At 41.4% G+C, this 22377-nt stretch overlaps 1 protein-coding gene and 1 long non-coding RNA gene across 6 annotated transcripts in view; both read right to left on the minus strand.

Annotated features, from left to right (window-relative positions):
- The window catches only part of LOC131485414 (uncharacterized), a 94500-nt gene extending 88387 nt beyond the window's left edge, over positions 1 to 6113 (minus strand). For both annotated transcript variants that reach the window (XR_009248829.1, XR_009248831.1), the window contains exon 1: positions 6054 to 6113. This is a non-coding gene — a long non-coding RNA (uncharacterized LOC131485414). The remainder of the gene's footprint in view (positions 1 to 6053) is intronic.
- Positions 6114 to 16349: 10236 nt separating this feature from the next.
- SNAP25 (synaptosome associated protein 25) overlaps positions 16350 to 22377 on the minus strand; it is an 85500-nt gene continuing 79472 nt past the window's right edge. For all 4 annotated transcript variants that reach the window (XM_058684890.1, XM_058684887.1, XM_058684888.1 and 1 more), the window contains one exon: positions 16350 to 17663. In XM_058684890.1, the coding sequence (XP_058540873.1) occupies positions 17595 to 17663 (69 nt within the window). In that variant the 3' untranslated portion in view covers positions 16350 to 17594. The remainder of the gene's footprint in view (positions 17664 to 22377) is intronic.

Here is a 22377-nt window from a genome sequence, read left to right on the forward strand (position 1 = left end):
CAGGGCAGGAGTATAACAAGGATGTGGTCTCATCTGTGGCCTTGCCTGACTCCACAGGACACCTGACTTCACGGGGCACCTGACTCCACGGGGCTCCTGACTCCAAGGCACTAACAACTGTCTCACCATAGGGGGCTGAACTTTAGTACCCCAATGCCTTTTCCCCATTTTCCACCCTGGTTCCTATAGTCTTTGTAAAAGTTCACTTTTTAAAATTTTATTTAGCAAGCATATATTGCCCACATACTCTAGGCACTAGGCATTTGTAAGGTCAGGAGCTGAACTTCCCTGTCTCAAAGCCCATAGTGATGTCATTTGATACAGAAATCTACCCTCATGGCTGCAGAGAGAACGTGGGCCCACTCTCTCCGGGCTGCACACATGTAATTCACCTGGTGTATAATGTAATGGCCTACTTTATCTCTCACTTCCTATTAAGCCCAACGAATGCTGAACTATCTGCTTACCAGGATCTTTGCACATCCAGGTCTTATGTTGTTGTAGTACACTGAGTAGTGCAATCCCAAAGATATTAGGTCCTACTCTCTGGAAATGATTAATCTTACTTTATATGGAAAAAGAGTCTTTGTAGACAAAATAATTAAGAATCTTGAGAGGCAGAGATTACTCTAGACTATGCAAATGGGCCTTACGTGCTATCACAAGTGTCTTCAAGGCAGAGGAAAACTTGACAGGGGAGGAATTGATATGAAGATAGAGGCAGAGATTGGAGTGATGTGGGCACACCAAAGCATGCCGCCGGCAGCTGGAAGAGGCAAGAACAGAATCTCCACTCCAGCCTCCATAGGGACATTGGCTCTGCCAGCCAATGATTTCAGACATCCAGCCTCCAGAACAGTGAGAGAACAAAACTCTGTTGTTTAAAGCCAGCCAGTTGTGGTAATTTGTTGTAGCAGCCCTAGAAAACTGAGAGCAGTTGTTATATTACCTGTTTCTGGAGTTACCTGGGTGCCTTCCCCTCTCCCACAACACATACTTCATCGCAGTGATGCTTGTTTCTGCAGCTCACATGCCTACCTCTCTAGGCAGCCTCCTAGATCTTTCATCCCACCACCTCCAGGCTCTGATCTAGTAGACACCCCTTGTCTGTCTCCCAGAGTTCCTTGAACAATATTCTCTCATTGCCTTTGCTCCGTTCTTTTCTATGACCTTCCCAGGTCAATCTCCCTGTGAAATTCTAAATCCTTAGGGTCTTATTCATGTCTATATTCCCTGGTCCTGGCTCAGGGCTGAGTGAAAAGTGGCCTCCTGGTATTTGTTTCTTGACACGAAGAGGAAGTAAGTAGATGCTGCTGTTCAGTGACTAAAAGGGGAGAATCAGGGGTTCGTGAGGACTCACATCACTGGCCAAACCTGACTGGACATGTGGTAGCTCCCCTGGCTGAGATGCCTTGTAGAGGCTTCTCCCCCGTTATCCTACCAGTCCAGCCTTCCAGCCCAGCCTGCTCTGAAGCTTTCTGAGGCCTCAGGCCTGGTTGTGTTCCCTTTGGCTTCATGTCTGCAGAGCCTGTGTTTATTTTCTGCTCAGCTCTTCTTATGTTCATCTCCTCTCTCTGCTCTCCTTCTCCTGACTCCCAATCAGCCGTGACTCACAACCTCAAACGCTGTTCCCTTTTGTCATTATTTTGAGGAGTCGCATGATTTCCCTCATTATCACCTTCGGGGGCTAGAATAGGGGTTGGCCTGCAGTATTTTATTTCTCAGGGCCAACATGAGGGGTGTGAAGCAAGTGCCAAGTTCAATAACCTGGGGGTCAGGTTAGCGTTCTAGTGATCTAGTTGCTCTGAGGAGGTGGCTGCTAAACGTGGAACTTGAAAATTAGGACTGGGCTTCAGTCAAGGGGATGATGGTAGAGGCTTTTCAATTCTTCCTCTATAAATTTGCTTTCCAACTCAGACTTCCTGGACAACATTTATAGTCAAATTTGACAGTCTCTTCTAAAACCTGACAGTTTTCTTTCTATTAGCCTCCAAGGAAGGTAGATAATTGTTTTGTCTTTTTTTTTTTTTTTTTTTTAACATCAGGTAGGGAGCCTCCAAGGTGGGGGTGTGGTTGTATTTTCTCCCCTTTGTAAGCTGTTTGGAAGCCACTTGTAACGTTGTAATTATGAAACCAGGGCTCTGGGAGAGGTTTTAATAATTGATTCACAAAGTGGCTGAATTAGTTATTTATTGCTGCATAATGGCCTCTCTCAAAACTTAGAGGCTTAAAACAACAAGCATTTGTTAACTCACAAAGTTTCTGAGACTTAGGATAAAGCAGCAGCATATTCTGGCATGGGGCCTCTCATGAAGTTGCAGTCCAATGTTGGTTGAGGCCACTACAATCTTCAGAAGGGCCTGGAGTTATCTGCTTCCAAGAAAGCTTATTCATATGCCAGTTGGCTGGAGGCCTCAGTTCCTTGTCATATAGGCCTCTCTACAGGGTTGCTTGAGTGCCTTTATGACATGGTGGCTGGCTTCTCCTGGAACAAGTGATCCAAGAGAAAGAAAGGAAGAAGCCACAAGGCCTTTGATTACCTAGTCTCAGAAGTTACACACTATTCTATTCCTTAGAAGTCAGTCACTATGCTCACACTTAAGGGGAAGAGAATTCAGCTGCACCTGTTTGAGGAAGTGTCAAAGAATCTGCAGATATATTTTAAACCACCAGAGTAGAGTGCCTTTCCTTCAAATAGCTCCAGAGAATGCAGCAAATCATTTTTACCCTGTCGATAAAATACCACCTGGTTTTTGAATGTTTTGCCAGGAGGTTGCAAGAAACATAGAAGTCTTATACCATAATCATTAGAATAGTGAAAAATAATAGTATATAATAGTGAAAAAATAATCCTTATGAGGATAGGTGAGAGGATACTGTGCTGCCTTAGGTCTGGGTAGGTGGGAGGATTTGGGAAGAGTAGAGGATCCCAGTGGTTTCAATTTAATACTTTCTGTTTAATATATACAATATTAACTAGCTATCTCATTGTCTCTTTGATTCAACAATTCAACATCAGGCACCATGATAAATGAGACAAAATCCTTGTTTTCAAGGCTGAGAGATAGATGGAAGAGAGCTACTCTAGATAAGCTGCCTAGCCCAACCCAGCCCAGACAGAACCCCAACTGACCATAGATGAGTGAGCCCAGTAGAGACCAGGAGAACCACCCAGCTCAGATAGGTTGAACTCTGCAGAAATGTGAGACATTAATATTTACTGTTGTATGCCTCTGGGCTTGTGTGATTGTTAGACAGCAATAGTGACTGATACAAGTTTACAGTGTGGTGAAAAAGACAAAGTGAAAGGCAAATTTTGCAGTGCGATATGATACATACTACGCTTAAGGCTCTGTCAAGAGTGAGACGGGAGGGCCTAAATCTACCTCAGGGTGATCAGGGAAGCTGAAGACTTCAGGTGATGCCTGAATGAAGTCCTAAGAATGAGATGGTGTTTTCCAGAATGGGTTGGAAGACTGACACTGGGGTGGGGAACCACATCCTTTTCAGGTAAATGTGAAATCTTGGTAAGCTAGAAAGCAGTTGTAATGGATGGGTCCTAATTGTTGGCGCCCCTGGATCATGAATCACTTCATAAGTCCTGCTAAAGGACTTTATCTTACTCCTTATCTTAAAGGCAACCACTAAAAGATTAAAGAGGCATAAAATAATCAGATTGATGGTTAAGCGCACCCTGGAAGTGGTGTGGAACCAGGCAGGAATCAGGGTGGCTAGTTTTGAATCCTGTGCTCCTCCAGATATGGCCATGGGAAAGAAGAGGACAGAGGAAGGAAATATTAGGATGTGGTTCAGACAAGGCTTGGCAGCTGATATAACGAGGGGGTGGAACTTGGCTTTAGTTCCAAAGCAGAAGAGTTTGGAAGGGGTAGGTGGTAAGCATTTCAATGTGGGTCACGATGAGTTTGAAGTGCCTGTGGGTGAGCTGAAAGGAGGTGTTTAGTAGGTAGGCAGAAAAGCAGTTTGGGGCCTCAGAAGAGGAGCCTGCAGCAGGCATATACTTTGGGGCATCATCCACTTGGAGGCAGTGGCTGAAGCTATTACAGGCAAGGTTGGGTTTATGTAGGTGAGAACCAACCCAAATTTTGTACTTTAGGGAAACACTGACCCCTAAATGATGGGCAGAGGAAGAGAAACCAAAGGAGACTAAGAAAGAGATGCCAGAGAGAAAGAGAAGACACAGAGGAAAGTGATGGCACATAAAACAAAGAGAGGGCTTTGGAGGTTAGCAGTATCACATATCTCAGGGAGGTAGGAGCATAGAGGATTGAAGAGTGTTTTGTTTGTTTGTTTTGCACCCAGAAACTATGATGAGTTTCATGGTGACCTGAATCAAAGGTCAAAAGGGATGAGAGGTGTATTGCAAAAGTAGACAAGGAAATGGAGACAACAATGGATATTAACTACCGCTTGGTAGAAGAACCATCTGTGGTCTCTTGGCTGCAGCTCTAACTTCAGCCATGGATAGGGAGATAGTTCTGTATAGGCTGTGACTCACTTCAAGCAGACAGCATCTGGCTTCTGGTATGTACTTTGAATTTTCCTTTCTGCCCAGGGCTTTTCCAGTGTCCTGAGCACTAGTGAGAGCTTGCTTAGCCCAGTACATGCAAGCTTGGAAGTATGGGGGAATTGATGTCTCTGTGGGAGAAATAATAATCATCCACCCATGGGGATGCAAGCTAGTTAATGAATGCTTGAGATTCATTATTCATAATAGTCAAGATATGGAAATAACCTAAATGTCCACTGACATTTGAATGGATAAAGAAAGTGTGGTATATATACACACTGAAATACTATTCAGCTATAAAAAAGAAGGAAATTCTGCCATTTGTGACAACATGCATGGAGCTTGAGAGCATTATGTTAAATGAAATAAATCAGAGGAAGACAAATACTGTATGATCTCATTTATATGTGGAACCTGCAAAAAAACAAACTCATAGTAATGGGGAATAGAATGATGGTTGGTAGGGTGTGTGGGAATTGGGGAGATGTTGGTCAAAAGGTACAGATTTCCAGTTATTAAAATGAGTAAGTCCTAGGGGTCTAATATCCAGCATGGTGACTATTGTTAACAAACTCTGTATCTTATACTTCTAAGTTGCTAAAGGAGTAAATCTTAAATGCTATCACTGTAACAGCACTCCAACCAGTCTTAAGGGTTATTTTGCTTTAAGCTCTGCACTCCTTGCATCAAGTCCCTAAAACCTAAATCCCTTAATCTGTAGCAGAACTACCCTTCTTTCCTTGAAGCTGGCCTTGAGGAGTGAAGGACCAAACTTTCCCAGAAGATAATGCCTGGCCACATTCGAAAACAGCTGCTACAGATGCCAGCAAGTCTGTTCAGGGTCCTATCAACATACGACTAACCACCTGGGCACGTGTTTCTCCCACACATAGCCCCCTCCCTTTTCCCCTGACTCCCCCTTTAAAATGCTCCGCATCTTCCCAGGTGGCCACCTTCCTGAATAAAGCAAACTTTGCTTTCCCACCCTCAATAGGCTCTCAAGTACTGATTTTTAAGCAGTGAACAGCTGAATCTGAGTTCGGAACCAGTTCTCTGTTTGGTAACATTACCACACACACAAAAATTATAATTATATGAGAGGAAGATGTATTAACTAACTGTATTGTGGTAATCATTCTGCAATAGAAACATGTAGCAAATCATCCCCTTGTACACTTTAAACTAACATAATGTTATATGTTATTTATATCTCAATAGAGCTGGGGAAAAAATGCCTGCCTCTCATCTTTAGAGTGGACAAATTCTGAGAAGGATTCTGTAAACTTCTCTGAGGTCACATGGAATTAAGCCCCATTAACTAGAGTGGTGTATTGACAACACATGCTTATATGGGCCTTTCTTCGTCACCGGATCCCTAATTCCTGCTCCCTGATATCACTCCCTAGATAAACCACTTGAAACCAAGTCCGTATCTCAGGCTGTGTTTGGGGAGACTCTAAACTAAAAAGGAAATCTTTTACACTAAAGATTTAAGATAAATGTATGGATATCAATAGGTACTCACTCACTGCACTCCCTCTCCTTAAAGCTTCTGCTGCTTAGGCGGCCATGTTTCATGTCACATGACCTTACCCTCCAACAATAGCTAATTGGACCAAGGGGAGCACGTGACTGAGCTCAACCAACCAAACATGATCTGGTCAGCAACCTATGGTGTTGCTTGTTCTGTGAATATAGGGGAGGAGCTAATTGGTTTCTCTTTTTTGGGAATTTGACTAAAAAATATCTAGAGAATAAAGAAATAAGCAATGAGAGCCAAAACTGAAAGATTGAGATGGATAGGAGTAGAGAAAACATGGCAGCAACATCATGAGAGAACAAAAGCAGTGAGCTAACAAAAGAACATAAAGAGACAGAGGTGGAGTTTCCATGGGGCTCAGAGGAGTCCTGTATTCTCCTTGACTTTTTAATTCCAGTCATGTGACCCTTCACTGTGAGAAACTTCTCCCTTCCTTTTGTCTACAGTACCTTTATTTTTTACTATTATTTTTAAGTAGGCTTTGCATCCAGTGGAGCCCAATATGGGGCTTGAACTCATGACCCTGAGATCAAGACCCGAGCTGAGATCAAGAGGCCGATGCTTAACTGACTGAGCCACCCAGGTGCCCCTGGTCTGTAGTACCGTTAGTGAGAATTTCCTGTAGCCACAATAGCCTCCATAGAGTGATCTGTGGAGGGAAAGTGTGCTGATGCCATTGTTCACCCCTTTAAACCAACGTGCTTCCCTTCTCCACCCTGTCTGGATCTGGCAAGCCAACTTATGTGGACTTCATCACCTCCTCCCTTCCCCTGGCTCCTGGTGGGTTTAGCACATGGGAAGTATTAGAAAGGCCAGAGATCAGAAGGTGGGAAGGGAGAGAAACTATGGTGTTTATCCCCAGCTTCCTTCTATCACATTGCTATAAGTTAGCTCCATCTGTCCAGGTAAAGCCAAAGCTTAGCCAGGCAGTCCTCTCCATGTTATACAGCCAGCCTTTCCGGGTTCAGGAACTGGTCCATTCCCTCACGTCTTTCGAAATAAGGAAGAGAAAGGTTTCTCACTGTTGCTAGTCCCAGGGGACTGTATCTCCCTCCTGGTTTCTCTACACCTGCCCGCACCTTCATAAATAGTCCCTATTATGACATTCTCCTTGCATTATTCAGTCCCTCTAGGAGTCTAATATGGGAAGACGGTACAACACAGGAGGAAAGGGACAATTTTGAAACTGAAGGGACAGGAAATGCAAATAATTCTTGTCTGATAATTGCAGACTGCCAAGTTGCACTACTCTGGGAAGCATCTTTCGCATTGGGATGGAATTGTGTGAACTGTGCTCCTGCTGACAACTTCACTTTTCCCTTAAAGTATAAGATAAAGTCATGCTAAGAGAGGGGAGGTAAACGAGTGAGGCAGGAGGAGTTTCTTTATATTTGAAAGACTTCTGCAGTGGAAAGGAGAGCCAGATGAAGTTGGGGACTGTATTTTGCTGCTTTTATGACTGTTTCAAAAACTTTTTTTAATGATTTATTTGTTTTATTTTAGAGAGAGAGAGTGAGAGGGGGAGATGGGCAGAGAGAGAGAGAATTCCAAGCAGGCTCTATGCTCAGTATGGGTCTCAACACGGGGCTTTATCCCCCAACACTGGGATCATGACCTAAACTGAAATCAAGAGTTGGGCACTCAGCCGACTGAGCCACCCAGGCGCTCCAGTTTCAAAAACTTCTTGTTGAGGTATATAACATATATCCCCTAAAGTGCACATTTATCACATTACATGGTTCAGTGAATTTTTGCAAACTGAACACACCCATGTAATCAGCCCCCATGTCAAGAAATAAGATGTTGTGAATACTCCAGATAGTTCCCTTGTGTCCTGGTTGACTCTCTAAAACCCAAGAAAACCACTATCTTAATTTCAAACACTATGGATTAATTTATCCTATTCTTGCATTTTATATACATGGGATCAAACAATATATTCTTTTCATTAGGCATCTTTTATTCCACACTGAATTAGCACAGTTTATGCATGTTGCTTCAGCAGGTAGTTGTACTCTGCTCATTCTTGTTGCTGTAAGTACCACATGGGTAAACAACCATAGTAAGATTTCCCAATTCTATTAATGGGCATTTAGGTAAATTCCAGTTTGAGGTTGTTATGAATATTTCTGCTCTGAACATCCTATTATGGATGTGTCTTTTGATGAACAAAAAGGTGATACTTAGGAACAGAACTGCCAAATCATAGTGTATGTACACATTTAGCTTCCATAGATACTACCAAATGGTTTTCCAAGTGGTAGTGCCAATTTACAGCGCCACCTACTGGGCGTGAGAGTTCCAGTGGGGCCATACATTTTTATTGGCATCAGTCCAGGTCACTGCATGATTTTCACCTGTGTTCCCAAGAACCCCAAGCACAGGGGGAATCAGGCAGAGGACTACATTGATCCAGAGTTTGGGGTTTTTATTCCAGGGCTGAAGGGCAGAAAATTGAAGATGCCGATATGAGAGTAGAAGGCGTCGTGCACTGGGGATTTTGCTGACATCGGAAGCTGGACTTATTGATAGATATAACTTAGAAGCAGGAACTAGAAGTCTGAAGGGCATAGGCGGAGATGTAAGACCACGAGAAAAGAGAGGTGTGAAATATTTTGGTCAGAGGATGAGTTTGGAGAAATGTTGAACGCGTTGAGACTAAAGATGCGAACAGCTTGAATGAGAACAGTTTCAAGCTGTAGAAAATTGTAATCAAGGTCACCTTGACGATGGCCATGAGAATAAAGGGAGGACCAAGGAACACAGGTGGAGTTGTTTCGAGAATATGAAGGAGACATAGCCAGGAAGTGGCAACAGGGAACTAAATCTCTAACCAGCCCCATGTCCTCCAATCTTCCAGTCACTATTTTTATTTAAAGGTTCCTTTTTATATTTCTTTCTTGTTCCCTTTTAACTAGTTATGTCACTCCTGCCCTCATTTTCTTCTGTTATCACCTTGGCAGCATTGTTCAGTCTTATCTTCTTTGGGGTCCCTTTTTCTTTTCTTCCTCCTTATGCTGAATACTGACCCTTTTCCTCTGGATCTTCAGGATTCAAAAAGACAACAACAACAACAACAACAACATCAACAACAACGTTTCCCTTATTACTTTTCTGCTGTCTTCTGAAACCCATGCTCCAAAACCAATATTTAGAACTTCATTTTTGCTATCTATCCTACAATTTGCCTTTTCAAATTTGTCCTCCAAGTTATTCTGGAACAGTGGCTTTTGAAGGTTTTATTTTTTGTTTTATTTTGTTTTTGCATTTTCTTTTTTATCAGTGGAAGCTCTTTCAAACAAAATCTCAGTTGACCCTATATATCGAGTAGGGAAAATGTGGAGTTGTTACGATGTGAATAATGCCCCCTATGGCTGAACAGTATGTAACCTGCACAACTGTATGCAGTTCATGTTAGATACTTCTTAAATATACCTTCAGATTCTCTTCTCCCTGTCTCATATTCCAGCCACAGCAGTGGCAACCAATTTTATGCAGACTTCAACCAGCCTCGTATAAGTATGAACTGACAGTGTCTATCTATCGCAGTCTCACTTCTCACTTCTGCTGTAGAACTTCTTTGCTCTTCTAAGGCAGGACATCCTCAGAAAGAACCCCTTGACATACATGTGCACAACCCAGAAGTACAGGGGAGTTAATGCCCTGTCCCATGACTATACTTGACCAAAGGGAGATGGAAGCAGATGGGTAAATCTCCCTTTCTTGCCCCAGGAAGATGGTCCTGATGTACATTTTGCAAGGTTTCTCAGCTGCCTCATGGGAATTAAACACCCAGGCAGGTGCCTATAGCAATGGCTAACTCTGTCCTGCATTCTTGCATTAGCTCTCCTTCCTTCAGCATTTTATCCTCCCTCTACTCATTCCTGTTCCCCAGAATCACACTCCCAGATTAACTATTTAGCCTTATGCCACTGTCTCAGGCTTTGTTTTCTGAGAAGCCAGCCAGTAACACCCCTAACTCAACCCCCTGGGGGGTGGGAAAAGCACTTCCAAGGCACTCCGGTGATTCTCTTTGGTTTGAAATTAATGCTGGGGAATAAAATTATGTTGAGATAGTTGGTGGGGATATCTTGACTGAAGAACTAACTGCTCATTATTCTTGGAGCCGAAGTTTGCATTTCAGGTGCGTACATGAAAGTTCAGTGGGCAGAAATTGAAATGGGCCATTGTCATGGTCAAATGGATAGGTCTGGAAAACAAAGTGGATTTTTAGTGGAGAGGTTTGAAAGCTCTAATCCCTTAGAGAATCTACTTGGCCTAGTTTGGAGTTTTGCCTTTAATAACAGATGAGAATATGGGTTTAGGTCTCTAGGGCTTTCTATCTCCACAGCCTCTGAAAGTTTAAAAACACACACCATTAGCACTTGCCTCATCTTTCCTAAACTGGCGGTTGTCACAGTTTCTTTAAAGAAGTAAGACAGTGCCTCAGAAGACAGCAGTCACCTCCCACACCCCCACTCCCCCAGACACCCAGGATACATCTTGTGTATACTTAAGCTGTCTCTGACACACATAATTTCTTTTTCATCCCTGAGTAATCAGTCTTTTTTATCCTCTTAGCAAAGAGAACAGTATATTTTTGTATAGAAAAGATAGGGAGGAAAGGAAAATAAAAGAAAGCCCTCCCCCCCCTCCAAGAAGTTTCCCACAAAATAGCAACAAATAAAAGATGGCAAGGAAAAACTACAGAAGCTTCTAGAATAAGGGCATTTGTCAAGTGCTGGTTGAGGATCCAGTTCTATTTTGAACATTTTAAAATCGTTTTTTCAAGTTCTGTTGTTTAGGGGTTAATGATGGTGCAGAAACCCTATTGCTTTGAATAGGAGGGATTAGTTTCCCTATTTCAGGATTAAGGTCAGTCTTAACGACAGGCTGCCACATCCTGTCAGCAATCCTCAGTCCTACGATCATTCTGCTCTCATTCTGCTCACAATTCTCAAATCCTCCCTAGGGCTGAATGCCTGCTGAGCCCTATGCTTTTTCTTTTGAATATTACTAAAAGGGAAGAATACTAGCATGAGTCCACTCTAAGATGCATGAAGGGCTCACCCTAACCTTTTGTTTGCATCAGGTTCTAAAGACACAGAAGAAAGGAGGATTCTGTAGGCCTCTTTGAGGTTAGATTGATTGTGAAGATAGCCATATTATTCACCCTTCTCCTTGCAATATGACTTTGAAGCTTTTACCAGGAAAGAGGTGGAGTATATTTCCTTATGTCTTGAATTTGAACTGGTTCTGTCACTTGCTTTGGCCAATAGAATATGGTAGAAGCAGTGTGCCTAGAAGAGGTTTTGCACTCTTTCTGACTCTACCATGAGAAAAAGTCCTGGCTGACCTGCTGGAGAATGGAGGCCACATAGAGAAGTGAGGAGCTTCAGCCAATAGCTGGCCAATTCTCAGAGGCTAAGTTGCCCAGCTGACCTGCAGTCTACTATAGTCATGTGAGAAACCCAGCCAAGACCAGAAGAACTGACGGCCAAGCCTAGATCAAAATGCCAAACTACAGAACTGTGAGCTGAATAAATATTTATTGTTTTAAGTCACCGTGTTTTGGAGAAGTTTGTTACAAAGCAGTGGAAAACTGTTATAGAAGGTTCATAGCCCCCACCATATTCTTTGGATTCTTAGCCTAGTTTGCCTCATTTTTTTAAGAATTATTTTTTATTTGAGAGAGAGAGAGAGAGAGAGAAAGCATATGCAAGCAGGGGAGAGGTAGAGAGATAAAACCCAAGCAGGCTCCACTCTCAGCACAGAGTCCCAGACTCTGGGATCATGACCTGAGCAGAAATCAAGAGTCAGATGCTCAACTGATGGAGCCACCCAGGTGCCCCTCTAGTTTGCCTTAATATTATTAATAGTATTTGCAGCAATGATAACAACATGTAATATTAGGATAGAACTGTAAAGTGTACAACTCATTTGGTTCTCATAACATCCAGGGAATAATTCCTGTGTTGCACATGAACAGCAGCAAAAAGCAATATTAATGCTCCTGACTTTTATGACCTTTGGATACAGGTCAGAAAGACTGACCCTTCACCTTTCAATGGTGAAAAAATTAGAGCACATTTCTTTATAGCAGTGTTTTGGAGGAGATGTTCAGACACTGGCATGTATCTCATGAGAATGTGTTGTCTGAGGTAGGGTTTCCCCAGAAGCGAACCTGAGACAAGGATTTCAGGGGAAGTAGTTTATTTGAGAAGATATTCCATGAAAAAAATAGCGAGGTGGGAAAGAGAGCAGAAAAGACAGCCAATAAAGATAGTGATAATTACCAGGCAAGGTATCGTGTGAAGGATTGGTGATTGATTCTGCTGCAGGAACTCTGGGAAACAGTGTAGAGCACACAGCTCAGAGTTATCCCAGACTGGGGCCAAAGAAACTGGGCATCTACTCACCAATCCCCATCCATCCTTGGTTAAGGACTGCTTCCCAGAACATTAACAGCAGTTCTGGTGTTCTGTATCTCAAGGCAGAGATTTGCAGTGTTCTTCACTGCAAACAGTGTTTTGTGAGTAGAGGTAAGAGCTCAGAGGATATGGGCAGGGCACTAGCATTGTCTAGTAGAAGGATTATGAGCCATTTTTTTTCTGAGTTGCTTATAGAAAGAGGATCATGAACTTAGGCAGTAAGCCCCCTGAACAGAATGGCCTTGAAGCTGTGTTATGGCAAGAGGCTGGAGGAGCTAAGAAAGGTAAAATGGTGGCACCCCATTTAGGATTGGAACACTGGAATAGTTAAATGTCTGGATACTTTGGCAACTCATCCTGGAATTAGCTGTAGGTACTGAGGTTAAATGACTTGTTAATGGTTTACTTTTCTTTGGTTTCCTTGTTTCCCAAAGTGTCCTACATTCTAGGAGATGGATTTGGGCTTCCAAATCCTAGGTAGAGAATTTGAGATTTGTGACTAACTTGCTTGAAGATAAACTAGTATGTCAATGATTGTATGAAGACCACTTGGACCTTGAAGTCAACATTTCCTACTCTCCTGAGACAATTTGACTTGATGTTCATTCCTTGCACACTGTTTCATCCTCTGGGCTTGCTCCTTCCTCTCTGAGCCAAAGATATTTGCAAGTTTCTTCCAGACGATGTGGGAAATAGTTAAAACCAGTACTGATTGAGTTGCAGAGGAGGAGTTCCAGTATTACTAAATGAAAACATATAATTTGTACATTTGTTTCATCATTCCCCAAATCTGCTTCTCAAATGGGTTCACCCTGGACATATCATTTTGGTTACTCCAAACCTTGAAGAACTCTTTACTTAAACTCATCTGTGAGGTCTTCCCCAATCATTCTCTCTTAAAATAATACCTTCTCCACTGTCTGCACTCTTTTCCCCCTTCACTGCTTACATTTCTGTGAGACACATATCTCCTGATATACTTCATATTTGAATTGTTGGTTTATCTATCTCCCCCAGATTGAATATAAACTCAATGAATGCTGAGAATTTTCCCTGTTCCCCCTGCTGCCTTCTCCCCTTCCCCTGCCCTGTGTACTCCCAATACTCAAAACAAGGCCTGGCATAGAAGTTCAATAAATATTTCATGAATGAATGAACAAATGAATCAAAGGTGTTCACCAAGACTTTTGGCTAAGAAGTCCAGTAAATTTGTCTTTGCTGCTCTTTGTGAAGCCAAATGTCTCCTGGAATTTCCTGGCTGGTTGAATTGAGAGAGGCACAATCCTGGATTCATCTTCCAGGCCTCCCTATAGCTTTGGAATCATACACATTTGGTTTGAATCATGCGTACATCATCAATTATTAGCTGAGAAGTCTTGCTAAAATAAACTATTAATTTCTTCTGCAAAATGGGCTAATGACCCCCATTTTGTAGCATTTTCAAGAGGGTTTAATGAGTCAACATAAATGAGGCATTTAACATAGCACCTGGCATGTAGTAGATGATCACAAAGTATGAATCTTCTCCCTTTCCTCTTAATTTCGGGTGCAGTTATCAGTTTGCCGACAAATCAGTGACCCAAAGATCAGGAACGTTGGTCAAAGGGGGTGCTGGGGGAGAATGTGAAAAAAGGGAAACTGAAACTACAAATGAAGAGATAGGCCAGAGGAAAGGACACTGCTCCTAGGACCTGAGACCACCTTTCACTTTCTGGTTGTTTGTAGAAGGGCCATGGATGAGGGAGACAGAAGATTCAGCCTTGCCCCAGTAATTATATTTCTAATGTACTTCCTGACTTGGTTCCTACCCAGAGCTGATTCATCCCCTGGGAACATGTCCTCCTTTAGCCAAAAGAAACTGACTGCATAAGAGTTGAGGCTGGACAAACTCAGTTATCCAAGAAAATGTGTTTCAGAATGAATTATGTCATAGGCTTAAAGCAAAATGCTTGTATCTCACTTTTCATGTATCCAGTATGGGGTTTTAATAACACAAACATTCACTCACCTGAGTGGAGATGATTGAGAGGATATGGAATTTGGGACAGAATTTTCTTTTCTTTTAAGTTTATTTATTGATTCTGAGAGAGAGAGAGAGAGAGAGAGAGAGAGAGAGAGAGAATCCCAACCAGGTTCTGCTGCCAGTGCAGACCCTGATGTGGGGCTTGAACTCACGAACCGCAAGATCATGACCTGAGCCGAAACCAAGAGTTGGATACTTAACCAAATGAGCCACCCAGGCGCCCCGGGGACAGAACTTTCTAATATGACCCATACGTTGACCCCTTAGCAGCTTTCATATATGCGGAATATTTATTCACTTTCTCCATATTCTAGCATCCTTTCTACTACTTTAAAGAAGAAATATGTCGTTATAGTTATTTCTCAGAATAACTTCCCTGAGTATCTGGGTATGTCTAGAACTTGTTCTGAGGCTTGGCAAGAGGGTGAAGAACTGCAAAGATTTGTTGAGAATGAGTTTGTCATCACTGTTTTCGTTCCTTAACTTCTCTTAGCAAACATCCAGAACTGCTTTCAGGGATGAAATTATCTGGTGGCCAATCAAGGCAACCAGGATGAATTCATCTCTATTGATACTATGGGGCAGGAGAGAGAGGCAGAAGAGGTAGTGGAGGTGAGGGAGGTAATGGTGGTGATGGCGAAGGTGATGCCGAAGGTGGAGGTGAGGGCGATGACAGTGGTGGCAGGTGGTGGATGTGATGGTAGTGACTGGGATGATAGCAGTGATAATGGTGGAGATGCTGAAGGTATTATGTAAGATGATGAAGTTGCAGAGGAGGCAGAAAGGGGAAGGTGGCAAGTAGTGGCAATGGTGGGGGGAGGGGTGGTACAGGTGCTGGTGGAGATGATGGTGGTGGAAGTGTTGGCTTCAATGGTGACAGAAGCAATGATGGTGGTAACAATGATGATGTAAAGAGAACTGGAAATATGTCTGCACAAAGACTTGCACATGAACGTCCATAGCAGCCTAACTCATAATAGCCAAAAAGTGGGAACAACTTGAATGTCCGTCAATGGATGAATAGGCAAACAAAATGTGGTAGCCACACACAATGGATATTATTTGGCTTTAAAAGGAATGGGGTTCTGTTACATGCTACAACATGGATGAACTTTGAAAACATTATAAGTAAAAGAAGCTGGACACAAAGCCACCACATACTGTATAATTCCATTTATATGAAATGTTCAAACAGGCAAATCTATAGAGACAGAACATAAACTAGAGGTTGCCTATGGCTGGTGGGAGTGGTATGGGAGTGACTGCTAATAGGTATGGGGTATCTTTTTGGGGTGATAAAAATATTCTAATACTAGATTGTGCAACTCTGTGAATATACTAAAAACCATTGAATTATATACTTCAAATGGGTGAATTGTATAATACATCAATAAAGCTGTTAAAAAAAAGCGGGGGTATCAGCAATGTGGTTGTGGAGGGTTCACTTTTGGTGTGTGGGAGAGGAAGGAAGAGTTGATACCCGATATACCTAAATCTATGTTGGGTCAAGTCTGAGTACCACAGATTTTTTCCATAGACATTTTTTTCTATCTTCCGGAAAACTACATTTTTGCACATAGCTGACACTGAATCGACACACAAGTATTTCTGAAACAGATTATAAAAATCAAGCCAAGTGTCACCGCCATTGGAATCGTGTCTAAAAGGAACATTTTTTTTTTCATACAGTGGTTTTTTTTCCCCCCATACAGTGTTCTCAGCATGCAGAACTGCTTTTTCGGAGCAATGGGATGGAGGAGCCAGGCTTCCCCTTCTCATGTGATTGCAAAATCAGACGGAGTCCATGAAGAAATTAAAGCAGACATCTGAGGTCTATAATTTTTAATAATTTTAAACTAGCTACAAAATGTCAATCACTTCACAAACTGACAGAGGAGACAGGAGGAATTTAATATTACATGCTGTAATGATATTTATCTCACAGTTTATCTATATTTCATTCATTTATATTATTTTTTTTTAAGATTTCTTTATCAGCTACTAAATATCTCAGCAATTTGGTGTGCATAGCTCTAGATTAAGCAACAGAGAATTGTACTGATAACAAACCACAGGGGGAAATGGTGATTAAAAAGAGTCAGCCTTATAAAATTTACATCTCCACACTGTTTCACAGCAAGATTGCTTTCTCCAAAACATAGCCTTCAAAAGCAGCAAACAAATCCTATATTACATTCATTTGACATAGTTCATCCAAACGTATATTTTGCTGGAAATGATTAAGTGGTGAGTGTGTCAAATCCATCTTTTTTTTTAATTCTTTTTTTAAAAAAAGGATGATTATGATTAATAAGTCTATATATTGACAGAAAGAAAGTGACACTACTTCAGTTTTGCTGGTATAACTTAATCTTGACAGTGTCTCAATACTGAGCATGCTTTGTTGTTTTGTTGTTTCTGTTGGTGTGTGTGTGTGTGTGTGTGTGTGTGTATGTGTGTTTTCTCATCAGTATGCTACTGTCACGGAAAGATTTTGTTTAAGTAGGAATCTAAAAATCTATTTAGTTCTCATGCATAAATGCATAAATCACATCACTTTTAGTGCAATGCCTGTTATGTAATTCCACATTGTCTAATCATGAAATCATAAAGACAGATGACAGCCATGAGGAACCAAGGACAGCAAATTTTGAGAGTTTCAGAGCCTGACACCCAAGGAAAGGACAGTGGCAGTAGCTCTGTGGAATGTCACAGTTTTACAAGAACAATACTGTGTATTGAAAGAATCAACAGCACATTGAGCATTCCTAAATTGTTGTCATTCAGCAAACACCACTGAGGAGAGAAAAGGAAAAATGAAACCCAAGACATCTTATGTAGGGAGTTAGAGCCACCAAATGACTACTATATACAACCTTTGGAAAGAAAGAGACCCAGAAAGAACAAAACACATAATATTGTTTGGAAGGTGATGAATGACACAAGACAACATTCACAATGGGAGTGGACTGATGTGTGTATGTGTGCAGACCTACTAGGTAATACGATGAGAAAAGCATGAAGGTGCTATTTTGCCCAACAGCATTTGGAAGAGAACACAGGTGGGCACATTTAACCACTCCCCAGCATCTTTGTTGCACGTTGGTTGGCCTCATCAATTCTGGTTTTGTTGGAATCAGCCTAGAAAAAGGGAAAAGAAAACAGAATTCAGGTTACCTTTTGACATTCCATTCTTCCTTCTTGGTCTATTGAAGTGCCCCCTTCTTGAATGAAGGCATCTTGAAACTCCCCCAGTCAGAATTAACCCTCTCTTGTCTTGTGATTCCCGAACCATTTCCTGTGGCTCTACTTAGACATGATCAAAGAAGCTTGATCTTAGCTCTCATGACTGTTTAAAACTACCAGAGATTATCCTTTTAAGGACAGTGTTACATCATTTATCTTTCTATCCTGGAATGACACCCAATGACTTCTATGTTAGGTATTCACATCTGTTGGATTGAGTTGAATTACCACCACTTATACAGTTGGATTCAAATCATGGCTACCTTATTAGCAGTATCATTTTGGGCCAATTACATAACATCTTGGGGCCTCAGCTTTCTTGTCCATAAGCTGGGAATAAAAAAGAATATTGCTAACAACCATGAGTGTCTATTATATCCCATTCATTCAACTTTGACAACATCAAGATTAATATCAACTATGAGATGTATATTATTATTAATTCTTTTATATTATTATTAATTCATTTTTCCCAATGAGGAAACCAGGCAGCCTGGAGTCAGAGTCCACACTGGTAATCATTATGTTAATCATTATAGTACTTAGGTCTGCTGTGAAAATGAAATGAGTTTATATATATAATATGTTAGAATAATTTTTTACAAAGATTAAGTACTCATCATATCTTATCTTGCAATTATAGTTATTGGATGAAAACTTGACTTGTTTTAGGGATGTTTAATAATTTTAGGCCTCAGGGCACCTGGGTGGCTCAGTCAGCTAAGTGTCCGACTCCAGCTCAGGCCATGATGTCATGGTTTGTGAGTTTGAGCCATGCGTCAGGCTCTGTGCTGACAGCTTAGAGCCTGGAGCCTGCTTTGGATTCTGTGTCTCCCTCTCGCTGCCCCTCTCCCATTCACCTTTCTCTCTCTCAAAAATAAATACAAAAAAATTATTTTAGGCCTCATTTCTGAAGACTCACTCCTGTAAGTCTGATAATTGCCTTTTTTTTTTTTTTTTATTAAAGTAGGCTCCACGCCCCATATGGGGCTTGAACTCATGACCCCAAGATCAAGGGTTACATGCTCTACTGGCTAAATCAGCCAGGTGCCCCTTATAATTAGTTGACTTGTTTTAACAAGGGGACTTTTATCATAATTTTGTGCCTTGACTGATCTCACTGCCTGGGTTACCTTTTGCTGTATATATAGCATGAAACCCAGAGTTGCTACCATAATAAACTTTTAAACCCCAGAAAATGAAGTATTCCCAACACCACTGAGAAAGGTATGAGTCAGCAAGCAGAGGCAAATATGAAGATTCTGTTTAGGCTGTTGTTTTGTCCCAGCGTGATTGGTAATGGTGTCTGCCCCTCCCCAGCCTCAGAAGAGAAGCAGGAAGCCAAGAGGCAGTGTGGGAAACAACTGTTTTTCTATCAACCAGTATTTATTCAATGATTACTGATTTTGCATCTACTATGGTACTTGGTACTTTCCTGCCTCCACCAAATTGGGTATTCTTTATTCAGTTTAATTGTGAATTCCCAGCACAATTAGAGTTACCGACATTCAACTAGAAATTTGTCAAGTTAAAATAGAAATATTGCTAGGTTACTGTAATTCTGAATTATCTGGCAATGGCTTCCTACCATCTGTTTGGATAACCAAAAGTTGACTTTCAAAACAGGTAAGAACATTAATTTGCCTTGATTGTTTTGATCTATAGACTCATATTCTGGACCTTAGTTTACTGATTTGGAAAATAGGTATTCTTTCAAATTTTACTTGGCTCTTAAATCTTCCCTCTTTAGCTATAAATTCTATCAGAAATAATGACCCTTTGGTGCAAAGGAAAATTAAAGGCTCAGACCAGTGTGAAATGTTCCTGCAGATTGAATTATGCTATTTTTTCCAGACTATACACTGAGGAAAGCTCAAATGAAGAAAATCATTCATTTGAAAATGGGTGGCATTTCTGGAGGTAAACATTGTAGAAACTCTTGCATTAAGAATGCACTAGTGAGCCTTCACCTGGTGGTGAAAAGGGATACTTTGAAGTATAACATGAGGTTATTCTTTGGATATTGTCAAAGGTTCTGGAACAGACCTATGTTCAATAAACATCTGTGATTTCCACCTAAATTTTCTCTGAAGCAATCAAAATTCAAGCCCATATATCTGATGCAAAAGGTTCTACCTCTTTATTGTATAACAGAAATAGGATCTTTTAGGGAAAAAATCCTGAGGTAATCTCCTTTTAGATGTCTTCCTGGTATTTGGAGAATGCCTGTGTTCATTCTGTTTATATGCTTTAGGACTGTATTTATGGAATATAGCCCACCCCAGTTTTCACATTTCTATTTAGAGAATCTTAAGCTTGCTGGCATACCCAATATGCTACATGATTTGCCCTGTGAGAAAGCAAGGATGACCCCCCCCTTGCCCCCCACTGAGCCAGTAAGAGTTAGAAGGAGCTCATTAGCCCACCACTCTTCTGAACACTCTAGAAATATCAGCTGCAGACCATGGCAGGTAGCTTTTAGGCCCCTGCTCAGAATGCCAGAAGTAGATGTTTATTACCCTACATGGCAGCCCATTCTCATCTGAGGTTTGAACTGGTTCCTTATTATCTTCCAGATGAAAAAATCAGGTCACAAAGCTGGTGAGTGCTGTTGGAACCTGAGGTCTTAGTTTTCAAATGCTGTGTTTCCTCATTGATAGGAGAATTCAAGGAATGCTAAAAGCTTCAGCTTCACTGTATTTCACTGTGTGTGTGGCATCTACTGCTGACAACTTTAGATACTTTCTTCCTTTTTTTCTTTCTTGTTGGTTTTTTTTTAATTTTTTTTTTTTTAGCGAGAAAGAGAGAGAATGCACAAGCAGAAAAGAGTGGCAGAGGGAGACAGAGACAGAGAGAAAATCCCAAGCAGGCTCCACACTCAGCACAGAGCCCCATGTGGGGCCTGATCCCATGACCCTGGGATCATGACCTGAGCTGAAATCAAGAGTCACTCAACCAACCCAGCCACCCAGTTGCCCCTACCACCAACACTGACAACTTTAAATCAAAGTTTGAATACCGGGGCACCTGGGTGGCTCAGTTGGTTAAGTGTCTGACTTCGGTTCAGGTCATGATCTCACAGTTTGTGGGTTTAAGCCCCGCGTCAGATTCTTTGGTGACAACTCAGAACCTGGAGCCTGCTTCTCTGTCTCTCTCTCTGTCCCTCCCTCACTCATGCTTTCTCTCTTTCTTTCTCTCTCTCTCTCTCTCTCAAAAATAAATAACATTAAAAAAAAATTCAAAGTTTGAATACCACTATTTCCTGAGCAACATAAAACAACTAATATAAACTTGCCTCATTTTAGTAGTTTTCCGAAAGAACTGTACCACTTTAACCTTAGAAGATTGTATATATATAAATAACTCAAAGCAGAAAGCAAGGTTTTTAAATAGACAAAGTAATTTCTTGACAGTCCATGGGGAGGTATTAAAATTACATTGCTTTGGGTGCACCTGGGTGGTTAAGTGTTCCACTTCAGCTCAGGTCATGATCTCACAGTTTGTGAGTTCGAGCCCCACATTGGGTTCTCTGCTGTTAGTACAGAGCCCACTTTGCCTCATCTGACTCCTTCTCTCTCTGCCCCTCCCCCACTCATGCTCGCTTGCTCTCCCTCAAACATAAATAAACATAAAAAAATTACATTGTTTTGGACTTCCCAAACTTCACTATCAATCCAAGTGATGAGAAAGGATCATGATTGATGGGGTAGGGTGAAGGTTGTTGTTGGGGTCATGAGAGAATATGGGAGAAACATCAGAGGATTCTCTTCACTCTTACAGTGTGATTTTAATTTACTCTTAAATATGCAGGAGACCTTCTAAACTGTTACCTGTTATCAGAAGTGAGAATTTACATGAGAAGGTAGAAGTCTATTAATAATTGTGCAGCTCATATAACATGTATCATTTGGGGCAACGCTGGGTTGAAATGGCCTCTATCTAATCATGTTTAGATTATGATTTGGGGAGTAAGACCCAGGCTGGTTATTCGAAGGCAACTAGACCCCTCTCTCACTTCTTAAGCAATTCCACACCTAAAAGGATAATACAAACCATAACGGCTATTTCCCATCCACTTGCCTGCCTTCCAATTATACCTCATGGCTGCATATGTCTTTGCCCTTGTAGTAAATTGGGCCCCAAATGAAAGGTTTTCCCTAGAGAAGAGAACTAGAAATGCAAAGTGGCAAAATTAAGATGCCACTTGCCTTTCCGGGAACACTTTTTGTGCTTAAAGTCCAACTCCATCAATAAAGGTTTGACCCCTCTCTCTTAGTAAAAGTTCTCCTTCTGGAACTCTAATTGAGTTAGAGGTACATTATCTCTCTACATCCGTGAGTAAATTGGGTCCATTGACAGAAAATGAGTACTTCTTGTTTTTTCAAATCATTTCCTGATGGAAGGTGGTTCAGCAATTATTTCTTAGTTCATTTTTCTGGGCCATCATGGGCAGGTCAGTCTGTGTTGGCTCCAGTGCTTTTTGAAACTCTCAATATTGTTGTAAAATCTATTGATTTGCACAGCTTTAAAAGCTTTAGCATATCAAAGGCTCTTAGCAAGGATAAGTATGTCATGACTTGTAAAAGTCAGTAAAGCACAAGCTTTTTGC

Source organism: Neofelis nebulosa, chromosome 9, assembly GCF_028018385.1.
Source record: "Neofelis nebulosa isolate mNeoNeb1 chromosome 9, mNeoNeb1.pri, whole genome shotgun sequence".
Lineage (NCBI taxonomy): Eukaryota > Metazoa > Chordata > Mammalia > Carnivora > Felidae > Neofelis > Neofelis nebulosa.